Source organism: Myotis lucifugus, unplaced genomic scaffold, assembly GCF_000147115.1.
Source record: "Myotis lucifugus unplaced genomic scaffold, Myoluc2.0 scaffold_15, whole genome shotgun sequence".
NCBI lineage: Eukaryota > Metazoa > Chordata > Mammalia > Chiroptera > Vespertilionidae > Myotis > Myotis lucifugus.
The window spans coordinates 9919887-9940059 of record NW_005871063.1 but is presented as its reverse complement, the minus strand read 5'-3'; the positions used below and the strand labels follow the sequence as shown (position 1 = coordinate 9940059).

Below are 20173 nucleotides of genomic sequence, written 5' to 3'. Positions count from 1 at the left end.
GAGGTTTTTGAAACATCCTTAATGAATAAAAAAAATCATTTAAATCCATTGGAAATAATCTACTTAGGACATTATTTTTTTGCTTTTGTTTCAAAAGCAAAGATTGAAAAGGACTTTATTTAATGAGCATGTTATCCATACAGTGTAGATAGAATCGCTTAGTTAAGAATTCTTGAAAATGGATTTAGGAACCTAATAGAAGATTTTTTACTATCCATATTAAATGGCCTTCCTATATTGTCACTATATACATAAAATAATAGAAGAAATACACCTATGAGAAAATTGACCTTTAAGAGTAATTTCACTGAAATAAAGATTTCTGTGTTTATGACTTTTGAGCTTTGTACTGTAAGATAAATGAGGCAATTTCACCCCTGTTTGTTAGAAATGAGCATCATAACTAATTAGGTTCTTTTTGGGAAATGCACTACCAATTCACGTTTTGTTTGTTTTGTTTTATGTCTGCTGCGTTAAAATTACTTACCAGACAAAAGCCAAAACAAAACAAACAAACCAGCACAACCCCATGCAAACCAGGAAGAAAAATTCCAAGAAAAAAACTTTGCTAGAAATTAAATTACTTCTTTGAAAGTTTAGATCTTGGAGAACTAAATATTAGCTAACTTTCATTATGACAAGAATGCTTTTTTACTTGAGTAGGAAGTTCCAGTAGTTCCTTTATTCCCCTGTTTAAGAAAATGGCTGGCAAATTTGAGTTAATTTATTCATTTTTCCCTGAACTTCTGGTAGGCAAGCACTTTAAATATTAGCTTGAAACCTATAGATTTACAATTAAATTAACTGAAATAGGTTTTAATATATTGATGCCTTAAATTATAATAGTATAAATAACTCTTTTTGGTAGGCTGTTTCTCATCATGCTTGCAAACACAAATTCTGTCTGTGAATGCAGTAAATAAGACTTTGGTTTGAACATTTCACAGTGGGTTAAATGTCCAGTTTTCTTATTTTTAAAGTCCAAAGCTATATGTTTTCTCTAACAAATTGAGTTTGAATTATTTCTATCATTTTCTAATGTGAGTCATAAAAATAAATAGCATACATGCTTAAATGTGGTGGGATTTTGTTGCATTTCTACAACCCAAAGACCAGTTGGGCTGAAAAAAAAATAAAATTTAACAGCTTTTAATTTGTCATGTGGAATCTGATTCTATGTGCTTTTTATTACCTCCATATATTTACCTAAGTGAAGCATAAAATGGTTGTAATAATGGAGAATTTTAAGCAGCTTTTGCACATGAGCAGTAATGCTAACTCATATGGCGAATAAAAACTGAATGTAAATTCTCAGAATGTCTGTGTCTTGTGTTTACGAAGGTGTATGTTGGTTAGCTGATATAAGCTCCTCATCATCCCAATTAAGCTATAAGGAACGTTGATGGACAGAATGGACAACAAATAAGGAGTGATCATTTATCTGCTATCAGAAGCTTCATGTATTTATATTTAATTTTCAAACTGCAATACAATATTCATTAGGTCACAGAAGACGTCGAAATATAAGCTCACAGCCCTTTTGTTGGGAGATGCTCTGCAGTTTCACATGCTTCCAGAGATAACCTAGGTCTGGCAAAAATCAGTCTAACCTAAAATCACCAGTTCCTATTGGTTCCGTTTCATTTATTTCTCTTGGTATGATTCCCCTCTTCTCTATTTCCCTTGCAACTTGGTTTAGGCCTTTAATTATAGTACATGTGTACTATTCCAGCAACCATGTTTCTGTCCGCAATGCCAGCATTCCAACATTCCAGCCCACTTATTCATTTCTGCTAGACTTATTTGCCCATATAACAAAGCTGGCCATGTGACTCCTCTGCCAATGAACTTCTGTGAGCATCCTGTTAATCATATTTCAAGCCCAGCCCTAGCCGATTTGGCTCAGTGGATAGAACTTCCGCCTGCGGCCTGAAAGGTCCCAGGTTCGATTCCGGTCAAAGGCACATTCCCCGGGTTGCGGGCTCGATCCCCAGTGGGGGGGGGGGGGGGGGACATGCAGGAGGCAGCCTATCAGTGATTCTCTCTCATCATTGATATTTCTATCTCTTTCTCTCCCTCTCCCTTCCTCTCTGAAATCAATTAAAATATATTCTTAAAAATTTCAAGCCCAAACACCTTAACTTGGCCTACATGTTTCTGAAGCACACCCTTGTTAGCTTGCAGTCCGCATGCTCTGAAGTTACATTGCACTCCTAAAAATGCTCAGAACTTGTCGCCTCTTCCCCCTGTTGGCCTTCTTTTACTTAGCTATTAAATTGTCACCTTCTCTTCTAAAACTCTGGCCTCCCTGGGGTAAAAGTAGCTGATTTATTGAAGTGTTTTCTCACAGTATGTTGCTCATATGTCACATGGAGATTAAATTTTAAATTATCTTATATGCCCATAATCTTACAACATTCTGAACTCCTTGTAGACTAAGATAATTGCATTTATATTTGTATCTATAACGCTAGACACAGTAGCATATGGAGGTGAATGTTCTCACTAAACATTTGTTAAATGAATGAATGTATGAATAAATGAATCCAGAAAGGTCTGGGTAAAACTGCCATATAAAAAATGTTGTTAGAAAACTTACGGAATGTAGAAAACAGTTCTAAACAGTCATGAAACATCTACTAATTATTATTCTAAGGTTGTGATGAGACCACCTCATACAGACCAGTCTTTTCCTCTCAATATACTGAGTGATATAATTTTCATTAGAATGATGGCTCATTAGGAAAATATTTTTAGTTTTACGTAACTTTGGCCATTGTACAAATTTGTAGAAGTGCAACTATAAAGTAGGTATTTGAATTAATTTTCATATAAATTTGTATGTGGGCCCAGGCACACAGATCTTGGTGTTAAATGTTTATTTCAGTTCTATCTAACTACCAACATCTATTTTTATATAACTCAGATATATGAAATCAGGCCATAACCCCACCTCCCCCCAAAAAAATATTCTCTAGAAAAGAATAAGGATTCCTAGTGTTAAAATCCACTGAAACCTATATTGGTCTTTATTATTGGTCTGAATATGTGATTAATACAAGAGCTAAATGAAGTGTTTTATTAAATTAATAGAACTTTGTATGAGGCTAAATTTGAGTACTACATCTATATGGATGAGATTACCTTCATAATTTGTGATGTCATATCAGAGAACTATATTCAATATAGCATAATAATAAGCACTGTATTAGGTTTTATGTCACTTTCCATAAATAAAATAGGATTTAATTAATTAGTAAGGTCCTTGCCAAAGGTATTTTTAATTGTTGAAATGTTTTACATGGTAATGTGTAAGGTACATAGCAATATTTATGCCAAAAAGAATAATTTAATGGGAGGGGCATACTTAAATATTATAACATAATTTCTTTCTGTTTGTTTCTATGTGTGAAAGCATGTATCTCATTTTACCTATTTTCTTCTAATATTCATACCTCATTAGGGTATGTATGATTAAAAACTACATTTTGTCATGAGATTAAATTTTTGAATCCAATACTTGGTAACATAAAAATCTAGTCAACTTTTGTAAAATTATATTAAATGATCATAAATTGAATTAACTGTCACAAAGAAATAAAGATATGCTCAATGGGTCATGGGAAAAAATACATTTTGAATATCTTACTTCCATATTAATTACTGAAATGTTTTAAACTATATTTTTTTTTGATACTTTGTTATATTGATAAAATATTGTATCTTTAGCTCTTCTATGCTGTATCATAATTTCCCACTATTGTTCGTATAAAAGAGGACACTATCTTAATGAAATAATGAATGGTTATTCTTCCAATATAAATTTTATCATTATAGAGAATTACCATTTTAATATGCTATCCACTTATGTCAATTTTTGAATACATAGCCATCTAGAAAAATCTTAATATTTTTACTTAGTTTCTTTTTTTCCCCATGAAAAGCCAAGACATTTTTCTCTTTATGAATGGCTGGTCTAAAATGAAGTCATCCATGAACAAGCTAAGAATAATAAGCACTAAAATAATATATTAAAATCTGAGCAACTAATATATAGAAAAGTCAAAGATATACTTGAATCTGTCAGATCAATACATTCTTGTAATTCCCTCAGGGACAATCATACAATTTGACACCAACATTTAAGCTTTGAAAATTATGTGGCCATCTATTACAGTATGGATGATACATATCCTCAAACCTTTTCTAACACTTATAACACAAGACAGGGCTACCTCATATAAAAATTCCTTTCTGTTATTCATAATTGCCCAAATGGCTTGTTCTTTTCTTTTTCAGAATGAAGAACAAATTTTGGTATTTTGAGTTTGGAACATCTGAAACTTTCTCAGCAACCTGCAAGAAGCTACATGAATCTGTGGAAATAGAAGTAAGAAAAATGAATTCTCTTTTATAATACTATGAAATGGCTTGAGTTTGGTTATTAATATGTTTTTTGGTAGTCCATGGAAGGAGTTATGTTTTGAGCAATCCATATAGCTTTATCCATGATTCTAAAATTTCATTTCTGTCAGTCATTGGGAATCTAGTACTATCTGAAATATTAGTATAAAGTTAAGTTTGAGTATGAGTTATTTTAATACAATATAAAAGGAGAGTTGGAACACAGCTTTAGAAACCAATGGAGAAGTTACTGAACATAGTGTGGATACAAAAAAAAAGTAAGATGAAAGAAAGTACTTGAAGAGAAGAGAAAAGTTGCAAGATACATTAAAAAAACTTATTATTTTCAGGTCTCAGTATCTTATAACCTTTAAAACACAGTTCACGAAAATTGTACTTACTTTCATGAATGCGGGTTAAAAAGTCTACTTTTCCATTCCATTCCATTCATTAGCTAGATTTTCTCAGTTCCTGGGGTTGCCGTTTCCCCGTTACATTTATAGCAAGTGGAAAAGCCAAGACAGAGAGCAAAGATAGCAAGGAAAGATATATTTGAAAAAGATTTGTAACAAATAGGTCTACCAAAATATATAGACACTAGAAATAAAAGTTCTGGAAATGGGTTACAATAGAAATTGACTTAGGTTTATTGAGAGATTTTAGGGGTTAAAGAAAAAGGAACAGCTAACTTTTGATAAGTGTTGAAGACAAACCATAGGAACAGAACTATGAAGCAAGAACATTTAATGATTAGCTGATATGAATTGAGAAATGTGAATAAAAAAATAAATGCATAACTTGTCTTCTAAGGCCTAAATCATTAGTGAAATGTAGTTATGGACCACATAGAATCATAATGGCCAGCTTGGTTCCTTATTATCCTACCTTTCTAATTTACTGTTAAAGGAAAAAACAGCAAATTTCAGGTATTATTTCAGAATGTAACTTTTTTGGCCTTTAATTTCATTATGTTGATGAGTAAAGTGAAGTATTAGGAGAATTGGTGGTCACAAGATGGAAAATGTCCTTCATTACTGAATTAAATGATAACCCTGAAAGGAATATAATCACAAAGAGGTGAAGGGTTTGGGCCCAACATCAACCTTCTGTGATTATTGTTCATAAAGATTATATATATATATATATATATATATATATATATATATATATATAGTGTTATATATTTATACTGTTGTATATGTGCATATGCACATATATTTATTAGTAATACCTAAATCTCCCTTCCCCTCCTGAAATGTTATTTTTAAAAATCCATTATTTAGTGGATATTGAACATGTCTTGCCCTCAGAATGTTCAAATACAATCTGTAGAAGAAGGCAAAAATGAAAAAAAATTATAAGTATGTCTTCTTGTTGAATGTAGGGTACATGCTCTACCTTTCCTTGACTTATCTTACTACTGAACAGATTGAAAAAAAAATGATCTAGGAGAGATATTCCTTGCTTATGTATAGAAAAACTCAAGTTGTCAGTCTTTCCAATTTAATTTCTATATTCACTACAATCCCAGTCAACACCCCAGCATTATTTTGTAATATTGACAACTGATTCTAAAGTTTATATAGAGAGTTAAAGACCCAGAACAAATTGAAAAAGAACAGAAATGGAGACTGACACTACCTAACTTCAAGACTTAGTGTAAGCTACAGTACTTAAAACAGCGTGATATTGGTGAAGGAATAGACCAAATAGACCAATAAATCAATGGAACAGGCTCGAGATCCCAGAGACAGACCTCCATAAATACTGATCTTTGACAAAGGAGGGAATGTAATATAATAGGAAAATAAGGGCTTTTAAACAAATGGTTCTAAAACAACTGGGCATCCACAAGCAAAAAAAAAAAAAAAAAATCTAGACATAGATCTTCATTCTTTTTTTTTTAAATGGGATACTGACTTCTATTTTTTTAAATTTTTTTCTTTATTGATTAAGGTATTACATATGTGTCCTTATCGCCCCACTGCCCCCCTCCCCCCACTCATGCCCTCACCTCCTGTTGTCTGTGTCCATTGGTTAGGCTTATATGCATGCATACAAGTCCTTTGGTTGATCTTTCCCCCTTACTCCCACCCTCCCCTACCTTCCCTCTGACCTTCACTCTTAACAAAAATTAACTCAAAATGGATCAAAAGTCCTAAATGTAAAATGCAAACTTATAAGACTTTTAGAAGATAATGTAAGAAGAAAACCTAGATGGCCTTGGATATGGTGATGCCTTTATATTTTTTTTAAATTTATTTTATTGATTTCTTACAGAGAGGAAGGGAGAGGGATAGAAAGTTAGAAACATTGATGAGAAAGAAACATCAATCAGCTGCCTCCTGCACACCCCTTACTGGGGATGTGCTCGCAACCAAGGTACATGCCCTTGACCAGAATTGAACCTGGGACCTTTCAGTCTGCAGGCTGACACTCTATCCACTGAGCCAAACCGATCAGGGCATGGTGATGCCTTTTTAGATACATTCCAAAGATACGGGGAAACAATTGATGAACTGGACTTTGTTGAAATTAAAAACTCTGCTCTGTGAAAGACAATGTCAAGAAAATGAGGAAGCAAGCCACCAATGGAGAGAAAATATTTGCAAAGGACATATCTGATAAAGGACTCTGAGCCAAAATATACAAAGAACTCTTAAAACTCAACATTAAGATATTTATAAAAGCTTAATTAATAATTACCAAAACTTGGAAACAAACAAGGGGTTCTTCAGTAGCTGAACGGATGCATATATTCACACAATTATGTATTTATGTGTCACAGAATAGAAAATGTTCAAGAAAAAGGTTGTATCATATAGCAAAGATATTTGAATGAAAATCAATGTGGAAAACATTGACATCTTATAGAATAACTATTTAGAATGTTCCCCCCAAAAATATGGGCAATAGAACTAAATTATTTATCTTAGGCTGTGTTTCTAAATGCCCTCCATGTCTGACTTACCATCTCTGCATTGACTGGCTTGTTCTGGAAACCACTACAGTAACATTTATAAATCAGAACCAGAGCCATGCACTTTCCATTCTATTTTTGCAAATCTTAAAATACTGTTATAATTTTATGTATTCATCTTAATTCTAAAATGTGGGGTTTGTGCATGTGTGTGTGTGCATGTGTAAATGGATGGCAATATAAAATCTGCTTCTCTACTTTTTAATGAATCCAGTCTATCATATTAGTAGAATATTCCTTTCTACCCTCAAGGTTACTTCATAATTAAATATAACAAAAACAGCAATTTGGAAATTCGATTCTGTTTCCTGTTGCTTCCTATTTGGCCTAAAATTATACCAACTATGGTTTGAAAATATATACCAGAGACTAAAACCACTCCAGTACAAGAGTGCCTCATGTAATGGGTATATATATTTTATAAGCATCCTCTTCAAAACACATTTACTGCATGACCCTTCATTTCACATTTCTCTTTCATACAGGAAGCTTTTTCCAAAAGGGTTGAATATTTAGAATAATATGAATATCATGAGATACTAGTTTATAATGATACTAGAGGCCTGGTGCATGAAATTCATGCATGGGGGGGGGGGGGGGTTCCCTCAGCCCAGCCTGCACCCTCTCATATTCGGGACCTCTTGGGGGATGTCGGACTGCCAATTTAGGCCTGATCCTACAGGGATCACTCAGGGATCAGGCCTAAACTGGCAGTCAGACATTCCTCTCACAATCCGGGATGCTGGCTCCTAACTGTTCACCTGCCTGCCTGCCTACCTGATCACCCCTAACCACTCTGCTTGCCTGCCTCATCGCCCCTAACCCCTCACCTGCCTGCCTGCCTGATTTCCCCTGCTTGCTTGCCTGCCTGATCACCCCTAACCGCCTCTGCCTGCCTGCCTCATCGCCCCTATCCACTCTGCCTGCCTGCCTGGTGCCCCTAACTGTTCGCCTGCCTGCCTGATCACTCCTAACTGCTCGCTTGCTTGCCTGATCGCCCCTAACCACCTCTGTCTGCCTGCCTGATCACCCCTAACCACTTGCCTGCCTGCCTAATCACCCCTAACCACTCGCCTGCCTGCCTGATTGCCCCTAACCACTCTGCATGCCTGCCTGATTGCCCCTAACCACTCACCTACCTGCCTGATCACCCCTAACTGCTCACCTGCCTGCCTGATCGTCTCTAACCACCTCTGCCTTGGCCCCTGCCACCGTAGCTTCGTCCAGAAGGATGTCCGGAATGATGTCCTTAAGGTTGTTCGGCTGTCCGGTCATATTAGCATATTAGGCTTTTATTATTATAGATAAGCTAAGTTTTATCTATTATTAATTAAACCTCATGCTTGGTGCTAAGCAATGCAAACACATTATTTGATTTAGTCTGCCTCAAAATCCTATGAGTTAAAGAGATTGTATGTTTCCATTGCAGAATTGAACAGATGAACATTTTCTTTAATAATTTAAGAGAAATAAGAATTGTGTTGCTGCCAAAGGTTTTAAATCTAAGGAAACAAATAAATTGTATATTTTATACATACTAATATGTGTGTATATGTGTATAAACTGATGACGTATAATGTATATGGTGAGAGAGAGATTAACAAAGTTGAAATTTTTAATTTTCAGAATATCAGTTATCTTCTAACTTTGTTACCAAAGATAAATGAAAAATTAAAAGTTTTAAAATTTTAATATATTAAAAGCAAAGTTTGTATTACATTATTTGGGAAAGGTACCTAAGGGTCTTATGTTTTATTGAGCAAAATATGAATGATTTTTATCTGACCACAGCATAAAATTACACTCAGTATGAAAAAAAATATTTACAGTTTATCATTAATTTTATCTTATCAAATTTATTATCTACATTTGCAGCTCACATGTTTTGAATTTTCTTGTCAAATTAATTGAATCTAAAACACTAAATTCACATATAAAAGCTTTTCCTTGACACCTTTGTATAGTATGGTGCAGGGTATATTAGTAAACCAGGATTCAAATGCATTGGGAAAAAATTTTTTTTTAAACATCTTCTTTTCTTTTAGGTAAATTTCTATGGAATAAGATCTTCCCTTTAAAACCGAAAAGGGTAGGCAATGGCATCCCAGCTTTGCACTTTGCAAATAGCTCCCATAGTACTATATAGTACTATATGCTAACGACCTTTTCTCTACATAATAAAAATATTCAGGATTTATTGACTAACCGAGGCTGTTAGCTTTTAAGCTTTTACATTCTTTTCCTCTGTAGCTACCTTTTTGAAAATCATAAATCTTTGAAACGGATGAAAATATTATCTGACACAGTATTATAACTTGTTTATATTTCATAGCTCTCACCTCAGCTTTTATTTCCATGCACTCCGCTGGTGCGCACCAGACAATTTCTGGTCTCCATCAGAATGAGCACTGAAAGTTTCCTGACTAACGAACGTAATGTTAAAGCAAACAGAGGAAGGTAGTCTGGGGTCAAGAACTAGTGGAAACAAATCACTAATAAATAGCAATTTATGTAAGTACACTGTCCTCCTCTCATGGGAACTTCAGTGTTCTTCATAAGTCCTTTATTGGGACTCAATAATTTTTTTTAACTTTGTTAAAGAGCTACTTACTCTGTTTCCTTAAAACTACATGTGACCAGACGCTGAAGATTGAAAACATGAATAATGGTATATACTGATATTTTTCAATTGTCACATGTAGCTTCCCCAGTTCATTATTTTTAAGCCTATTTGCCAATGTGCTTTCCTTTTAGGCATAAGAACAAAGGAAGACTTCTTCACTAATTCTGAAAGTAACTTGTCACAGTGGGGTTCTAAGGCCTAGTCACATAATTGTCTTAGTGTCCTACCTGCTGTGTTCAATATTGAGTGAAAATGGAAGCCAGGCCCCAACTTCAGTTTATTTCTCAATTCTTCTGTTATTTAAGTGATTTTAGTCGGTTTGGGGAAAACCAGACCTTTATAAATTAACAGCAGGGAAATACCAAAGGTGTCAGATTGCATATTTATCATCTTTTTCGTGTAATACTTAAATATGTATTAAGAAGTGACTGACATAAATTAGGCAGATTTCAGAAGCCACAGGCCATGGCTTGTAGGGGACCCCCTTCTGCTTGACATTTCATCCTTGTCAAAGATCAAATTATTTTAATTTAGGCTGCAAATTATAAGGAATGAAGACTTCTTTGTGGGAATTCCCTGTGGTAATCTGACTTTTGTTGTTACTGCTGCTTGTCAGTGTGCAAAAGATATAATATGCATGCAAATAAGGTTAAAAAATATGTACTATCTAATTATCCAGCCAGTACATTCCACTTGAAGACAGTGGGAGGCCTGACACACAGTATGTGTTTGATTCATTGAGGCCTGCAGGGTATTTACACAAGATTACTTTTAATTATGAAATTAATATCTGTTTATCTAGAATATATAGCGGTAAGTGAGTATACACACGAGTAGAATTCTTTAGTAAAAAGAAATCATCTTAATTTAATACATGAAAAGGAAGAAAAAAAAAATACTTGTTTCTGGGGTGGGGGGTGAGGGGGGAGGAGAAGACATCATCCAGACCTTGGTTTCACCCTCATTGAAGCAATTTGAATGAAAACTTGGCACCTTCTCTAGAATTTGTTTCTAGCCCTGCCAAGTAGGCTCAAGATGTGATGCTTTATTTCACAGTGTTTACATTTTAGTGACTAAGATGCAGTATGAGGTTCAGTATGATGAGGCAGAAGTGGAAAAAGATAAAGATTTTCTATTTGTTTAGTTTTTGTTTTTATCGTGTTGACATAGCATTAGTTCTTCTAGGTTCAGAAATCATGATTGCCATGAGAAAGAAAATTATGATTACTCTCAATGTCTTTTTCCTAGACTATGACATGATACATAAAACAATCCCACTACAGATATCCTTCAAGTTCTGAAATACATATTCCCAGCAAAGTTTTTTGTAAACTAAACTTATGTATTTATATCTCTCTTCTTATATTGACTTATAATTGAACATGGGAGAACAATGTCTGGGTTTTATTTGTGACTAGAGGCCCGGTGCACAAAATTTATGCACTTGGGGTGGGGGGTGTCCCTCAACCTAGCCTGCACCCTCTCCCAGTCCGGGAGCCCTCACGGCATGTCTGACTGACAGCTTAGGCCCGCTTTTCATGGGGTTCGAGCCTATGTTGGCAGTCGGACATCCTTAGTGCTGCCTTGGAGGCGGAAGAGGCTCCCACCACTACCGCCACTGCACTCACCAGCCAAGAGCCAGGCATATAGCTGAGCAGCCCTCCCACAGTGGGAGCACACTGACTACCAGGGGGCAGCTCCTGCATTGAACTGGTGGTCAGTGTGCATTATAGTGACCTGTCGTTCCACAGTTTGATCAATTTGCATATTAGCCCTTTATTATATAGGATTATTACCATTTTAGAAAACTCAAAAGAAATGAGTGACTCCAAAAATACTGTATAGCCTGTCACTCTCTACACATGTCCATCGGTGGAAATGAAGAGAGAATTCAAAATATTTTAAAATTTACCATTGTATCTGTTAGCAAGTTTTGTATTTTTCAGACAAACAGAAAAAAACCTGCCTAATTAATGGTTTTTATTTTTTAATTCATTGTTACAGCAGCTATAAAGTAATGATGGGTTAATGATTACATTTATGCTACTCTTGGCATTTCCCTCACTCAGCCTGCCTAGTCCTCCATATTCATTTAGACAATTATGTGTCTCATTGCCTTTAACACTGTATTTGGAACTTAATCTAGAAAGAAAAACAAAAAAACCATCATTGGCCACTCTAATGTAATTCAGAGCTCTTGCAAATTCTGTTTTGTACTTTTCTTTTTTCAAAAGTCTGTTCTTATTCACTTTCTCTTAATAGTGCCTTGAAGTATGTTCTAAGAAGGAGGCAATCATTAAAATTTCCACCTAAAATTTGACCAAACTTCCCAGACTCAAACTTTTTGTAACACATTGGAAATTTATAACTTGTTATACATGCAGATACTAACGTGTCTCTTTCCCAAAAGTTTTCTATAAATAAAAAGAAACTGATTATTTAATTTGATCATTTTTAAAGAGTCTGAATAACAGGTGAATGTTATCTGTTTTATATTTTATATTGACATTTAGGGTAACTATTGAAGTGTTCTTGTAAAGCTTATTTAGAAATGACAAGATTATGGATTTTAAAGTTTTTATTAAAAGATAAAGAAATATGGAAGGAGAAATCAAGGAAAGAAAGACAAAATATATTTCTGTTCTTTTCTTTTTACTGATCAGTGTGATGGAGTTCAGATAGATTTAATAAACATCTCTCTGGAAGGAATTGCTATCTTGAATATACCCAGCATGCATGGAGGATCCAATCTTTGGGGAGAGTCTAAGAAAAGAAGAAGCCATCGTCGGATAGAGAAGAAAGGATCTGACAAAAGGACCACACTCACAGATGCCAAAGAGTTGAAGTTTGCAAGTCAAGGTAAGTTTTCTCACGTTATTTGTTAAATTTATTTTAATCTGCTTTTAGAGGCTACATTAAAATTCAAGAATATCCCATCACTATCGTCTATAGATTTATAAGTTGTTTTTTTCATAATCAGATATGCATGTGTAATTACATTATATCATAATAGATTCTACAATCATGTGTACACTGACTGTATTTTTATTTTACTCCTTTATTCTCCTTTGGGTATATAACATCTTATAGACAACAAATACATCTGGATATTTAGAGTATAATAATATAGTGTATATTGTACATTAAATTCTGGAATGTGATGGTCTTGCTCAGGGTGTTCCAGTTGCTCTAACAAGGGCTGGTTAAAGCCTTTCTAAGGTTGTGCTGCAAGATTTTTTATTCGTGGCTTTGCTCAGTCAGGCTGTGACATTGAAGTACCTTATATTAAGCTCTTGTTCTAAGTACCATATATAATTGCATGTTTAAATATCCCACAATAAGTTTCAATTATCTGCTATTATTTCAGAAATTTAATAACAACAATTAGGAAACCTGGGGAACAGGGGGGCAAAGGACAAACAAAATAGGATAGAATAGTTGTGGATCAGAATTTTCAAGGACATTGTAATATATATCACATTGGGACTTGACAACTAACTCCTGTTGATAGATTTTATAAGCAAAGATAAATTGGTAGCATTCTACTAATTTATCATGTCCAAATAATTTATGTGTATCATCCATACTATTTCTTTACCTTTTAGAATCTACCTAATTCTATTAATGACGTTCAGATGTCTAAGAAAACATATTGGCTCAGCCCAGTGCAAAGACAACATGTGAAGTTGTTATAGGGTTATTATGAACCCAATAAAATAATGAGTATACTTTTTAATAAATAAAATAAATGTGAGGAGGTTGTTAGACTTGATGGTGATAGGACATGGCTTTATGTTTTAATATCTTCAGGTGTCTGATTCAAGTTTCAGTAGCAGGCAGTGACTTCTGTTATGTGGAATTTGGTGACTATGAGAGTGACAAAGATTGATGGAGAATATATAATATAGAATAATAATAATTATATATATATATATATATATATATATATATAATTTTCAGGGTTATTTTTATAGTTGGTCACTACATACCAATACTTACCATGTCCTTTGCCTGTAGATATTACAGTTATATATCTGAATTGATTCTCAATGCTCAACTGCCAACTACGTTCACCTACTGAGCTGTTAAAACTCTTAAGACTCATAGGTATTTTTTACCAAGGCAAGTGTGGCCTCACTCTTCTTCTCTGTATGCTTTTCTCAATAATACACATTTGGAATAAAGCACAGATATCAGCAAGAACTATTCTCATGGACTATCAGTGCTCATAACTATAGGAATCTCTTCCCATTTTACCTTATTGCTGTGTAAAACAATCGGGACCTAATTTTCATAAACTTGGGAAAGGAGAAAATGGAAATCTATAGGGTTTATGATTTAGGGATATTTATTCTCAGTACAAAATTGAGAAAAACAGTAGAAATTAGAGTTTTTGAAGCTCATTGGGTGAACAATAACAGAAGAATGTTTGTAACTAAATTGGCTCGATTTTTTTGTTCCCCTTCTTACTAAACTATGCTTACAGTGTTTAGTTTTATTTCAAGATAAGTATAATTTCACTGATAAAAATGACTTTATCAGCTAAATGTAAAAGGTAGACTAGTATATATTAATTACTTTTTCCTTTTAATTAAATTTCCCAAGAAAATGTTTTATTTTTATATATTTTGCAACAGAATAGTGGAAAATATCTTCTTTTTAAGTATCTTCAAGCTTTGATGTTTTAATTTCAAATTTATTTTATTAATTATTAAATGTTATGCTTGATAGTGAGGAGTGAAATTTAATACTTAAAATATCTTTATGAATCCCTTTCCTAAATGGTATATTATTCAATCATTTCATTGTGTTTTCAGTTTCACAAAAACAACAATGATATTAATGTGAGGGTCAATGAGCATTTTAAATCTAAATATGTTTTTAAATAAACACAAAATGATTGCAGATATAGACTTTAGAATGATATGTGGAAAATATAATTCTAGTTCAACATATTTCTTTAACCCAGATTCAAATTAATGTATTTTACTATATTAGTAAGAAAGTGAAAAATTGAATAGTGTAACTTCTTTATCAGGAGCATTTTCTCAAAATATTAACTAACAATTTTCCTGATATGCTTCCATAAAACACTAAAGTTTAAAATAAATGTTTACTATATTGTAATGGATTCTTGTTTCCATAAATCTTAGAAAGCTTTTGCTGATGTGGGTGGAGGAGTTGGGAAATCATGCAGAACTAGATTTTTGGTAATAAAGGTAAATTATTTTATTTAGTAGAAGGATATACTAATATATTAAGAAAAAAGTTTGCAAGTTTTCTTTTTAATTAAAAAATGTGTCATAACCAGTGATCCTACTTCTAGGAATATATCCTAAGAAGCCCAAAACACCAATCAGAAAGAATACATGCACCCCTATGTATATAGCACCTCTGTTTATGATAGCTAAGAACTGGAAACAGCCCAAATGCCCACCAGTAGATGAGTGGATAAAAAAGCTGTGGTACATTTACACTGTGGAATACTATGTAGCTATAAAAAACGAATTATCTGTTACCCTTTGAGGTAGCATAGAGGGACCTGGAGAATATTATGCTAAGCAAAAATAAACCAGTCAGATTAAGAGAAGCATCACATGACCTCACTCATATGTGGAAACTAAAGAACAAAATAAACTGATGAACAAAATAGATCCAGAGACATAGAAGCATGGAACAGACTGTCCAATCTCAGAGGAAAGGTTGGGGGGATGGTTGGGTGGGTGGAAAGAGATGAACCAATGAATTTATATGAATATGCATAACCCATGGACACAGACAATAGTGAGGAGAAGGCCTGGGGAAGAGGGTGCAGACTAGAAGGGGTCCATGGGGGGGTAATACTTTCAAAAATAAAGATTAAATTTAAAAAAGTGTCATAGGCCAAAGGTACAGGATTAGGTTTTGAGCATTAAATTCTCATTTATATTGTGCTGTACATGATCTGGAAGTCCTGCACAATATTTGCTTGCAATATTTGAGGGCACTCACAGCATAAGATTAGAGTATCTTCAGTTAAGAAATTCACTGGTTGGAAATTTTGGGGTTGATTTCATTCAAGTTGAAAATTATAAATATTTAATTGCATTGTTGTTCCAGAAAAATATTCTATAACAGTTCGATGCAATTCTGAATCAGATTCACACTCACACTCATCTAATTCAGTGAACATTTCCTTAGTGGGTTTTTCTTTTATTGGTTTTTTCTTTCTCTTTCTTTTTTGAAATATAAATGAGTGTATAATATATAGACAGCAGGTCTTCAAGCAAAGCTGTGAGGTAGGCGGGTACATCTCCAGTGCTCTGAGCCTTGAGAGTCAATCATTCCCATTTGTATCAGTTACTGAGTTCATCTTAGCTGCCCCCTCTTCTGAATTAATTCTAAGCATCAGCAAGATGTCTAATAAATTTATGCACATTAATGTATAAATGACTGATTGCATGAAAGTAGAGATATTTGCATTTTAAAAGAAATAAAGGCCTTCAGCTAAACCATTATTTTTCAAACTGAGTTATAACTCCAATTCTTCAGAGGTGCTCTAAAATTCTTCAGCGGTTTAAATTCATTATCGCCATATTTTGAAACAATAAAAACTATAATAAAAACACCCTAAAGTGTTTCTATAAAATAATTTTTTCATATTAATGACTTTCAAACCTTTAAATTGTGTTATCAGACAAAAAACAACTTCCTCTTCTCCTGCATCTCTTCCTCCTCTTCTTCTCAATTGATCAATAACAGTAGATAGATTTACATATCCACATGTATACATGTATGTATGTATATATGTATATGTGTAGATGTTCATATGTATATACATATACAGATGTAAATTAGTAATCAATAACAGCCACATTAACTGGAGAATCTGTAGCTCTGCAATGGTCATCTAAAAATATATCTTTGCATATTGAATGAGGATAATTATACAAATGGGTACATTACCACCATAGCACATGTTAATGAAATAGAATTAAAAGGCCCAAAAGCTCAGGTACTTTTGTTTGACATAGTCAACAAACAGCATGAAAACAGGTGACCATGCTAATACTTTAAAAGTAAATGGTCACCACTGTTTGGAAAATTTTTGCTTATAAAGAAATTGCACTAGTAAGCTCACTCCCAAAAATAATAGTCCTGTACTAGTTTGTATATCAAGTGCATTTTATCACAGATTTGTGATATAAACATGTTCACCACTGCCAATAAAGAGCCAGCAATGAAATTGAAACACATTTCAGCTAAGTATGCAGAATGAAATAAATTTGACCAATTGAAACTTCAAGTGAACATCTGAACCAGAGAGCAAGTAACATCCTATCATACACTTGTACTGAAAAAGTTAAAAAAAAATACGATATTAAAAAGACACCTTTTGGAAGTAGTTTTTTTTTTAATATTTTTTATTGATTTTTTACAGAGAGGAAGGGAGAGAGATAGAGAGTTAGAAACATCGATGAGAGAGAAACATCGATCAGCTGCCTCCTGCACATCTCCCACTGGGGATGTGCCCGCAACCCAGGTATATGCCCTTGACCGGAATCAAACCCGGGACCCCTCAGTCCGCAGGCCGATGCTCTATCCACTGAGCCAAACCGGTTTCGGCGTGGAAGTAGTTTTTAAGCGAACAGTGAGGATCTCTCAGTGAGCAGTTTTTAGTTATTCAAATGATTTCAATTCTGAAAATTATAAGCCTAACTATTCTACTCTCCAGCACTGAAATCAGAATGATACAAGATAGCCAAGTGAGATGTAAAAAATGTGTACCATTTACAGTTACTTATTTGTCAGGGTCAGGATATTCCCAACACTACACACCCAAAACAAAATACAGAAATCAATGAAAAATAGGATGCCTGTGACACTGCAACTGTCTTCATGAAATAACTTTGTTATTTTCATAGATTTGCTGCATTAAAGTGGTAACAATTTAAGCATTTACAATGTATTTTTACAAATAACATTCTAAGTTTCTCTTTTATTTACTGGTTTCTAAAAAATTGCTCCTTTAAAGAAAAGAGGTTGATTGCTTTAAAAAACTTGAAAACCACTGAGCAAAGTAATTATATTTAAGCCATAGTTTCAAACATTTGCCAGAAGCTAATGGGAGGTACTTTCAGGAGCAGCTGGATTTCCTGCTTAAATCCTCATTAACTGGGTGACTATCTACCCCACCTATGGATACAGTTAGCCAGGTATATTATTAAAACTAATTAACATACGATGTCTCTATGAAACTTTCAATAATTTAATTCCCATTTACCAATGTTAATTCTCTTATTTGGACAGAATTTCCCAAAGTGTAGCATGCATTCAACTGATGGAAATTGGAGATGGTTTAAGCAGTTACAGATGAATATTTTAAAGTGTAATAGTTTACTATTACAGGTGTTTTCTCTTTATAGTAAGGGATATTTTTAAAAGCATAATTGTAATATAAATTTAATTTTTAAAATAAATTTACTTCAGTAAAAACCAAAACTTAGCAGTAATACTGGAGGTACCTGGGCACGGCAAAAATTGAAGGTAGAACAAAAACTACTACAGTGTGGCAAATTGCACCAGGCAAATACTTCAGCTCCCACCACTTTGTATAATTTGCACGGCCCCAGTTTTGAATACTTAGTATAAACAATATTTTTATTCTTCATCATCTTGTGTAAAATGTGCTATGTACCAGTTTCCCAAGAATAAGCTCTTCCACGTACTTTACACTGTACACGCCCCCACCCTGCCTTATTTGCTGTCTGTGCACGGTGCTAGAGAAGACTAAAACCCTGATTCTTCCTAGGACCCAGAGAGGCGAGACTGTGTATCCGATTGGCTGTCAAGGAATCTCTCTACATCAAATGACTTTATTAATATATTATTTTGAAACCTCTGAAGAAGTAGGGAGAAAGAGGTCAGTTTAAAACAAATTGATCAAAGAGAATACATGAGTTGATATCCATGAACGCTTGGCAAAACTTGAATTTTTTTTTTGCCTCTGAAGATAAATAAGGTTATTGGCTCTGATGTCTTCATCTTTAAAATGGGGATGATGAGTTCTGGAGGAGCTGAGATGCATGTTTGGGCGCTGTATGTCGTGTTGCCTGGATGACTGCACAAGGAGCATTGAAATAGCCAGACCCCAACACTTTCTATACCTTGTAAAAGTTATACTTTTCTGAAATTTGATGGCAATGGGCATTTGTCATCCATTATCAATTTTTCTACACATTTCTATGGATTATTTAGGGTAATTTAGATGGCAGTGTTTTAAGTTATCTAAATATAACTGCCACATTTTAGAACTGTAGATGATGTGTTTGGCATTCAAACACTGGCAAGCGGAATAATTTCCAAGCATTTAAAGTCAATGATTAAATCAATTAAGTTTAGAAACAAGAAAAGGATTTCATGCTGCAGTATTTTGCCTAGATATTAAAATTGTTGAAAAAAGATCATGGCACTTGAGATGTTGCATTTCACAAAAATATATGGACATACTAATATCATGATAATTGGTTGAAAAGAGATAGATCCAAACATTTGTAGCCTTTAAGGAGATGTCTCAAAATGAGTTCCTAATTGTATGTTTTTAAACCACCTCCCTTGAAGTTTTCCAGCAGTAGGTAACACATACAGTAGCACGAACTTAATAAAAGCTATCAAAATATAAAAATGTGTTCCCAATTAAAGATTGCATCATTACCCCGGATGTCTTAATGTTGTGACTTTTTTAAAATAAAAGTCATGCTTCTAAAGTTTATAAAGAGTAATAAAACAAAATTAGAGAATATAAGACATATTTCCTGTATATAACATTAGAACTATATTTCAAAATATAAGAATTTCAAAAATATTCTTATCTTTGGCCTAGCTATCCTATAAAAGCATGTATATTATGAAGAAGCATTTATGAAATTTATTTGTCATGACACTATAAAAACTTCATAGAAACTGCTAGCCTCCTAGAAATTTGGAAAGGAGAAAGCATAAATTAAATAAATTAATATTTTAGGAACAATTAAAACAATGATCTTTGGAATATTTTTATATTCCTTCTGGAGCTATATAAAATACATTTTTGTAGCTAACATTATTTTTCCTTGTTCCCATGGTCAGCAGTCAAATTTTCAAAATCTGACATGCAGAATAATGGTAGAAAACTTATAGTAAAATTG

At 33.7% G+C, this 20173-nt stretch overlaps 1 protein-coding gene across 1 annotated transcript in view; it reads left to right on the top strand.

The window, feature by feature from the left end:
- The window catches only part of DGKB (diacylglycerol kinase beta), a 508498-nt gene that overhangs the window by 365657 nt on the left and 122668 nt on the right, over positions 1 to 20173 (top strand). The window contains exons 23-24 of the mRNA XM_023750675.1: positions 4300 to 4390; positions 12671 to 12866. Of these exons, the coding sequence (XP_023606443.1) occupies positions 4300 to 4390; positions 12671 to 12866 (287 nt within the window). The remainder of the gene's footprint in view (positions 1 to 4299; positions 4391 to 12670; positions 12867 to 20173) is intronic.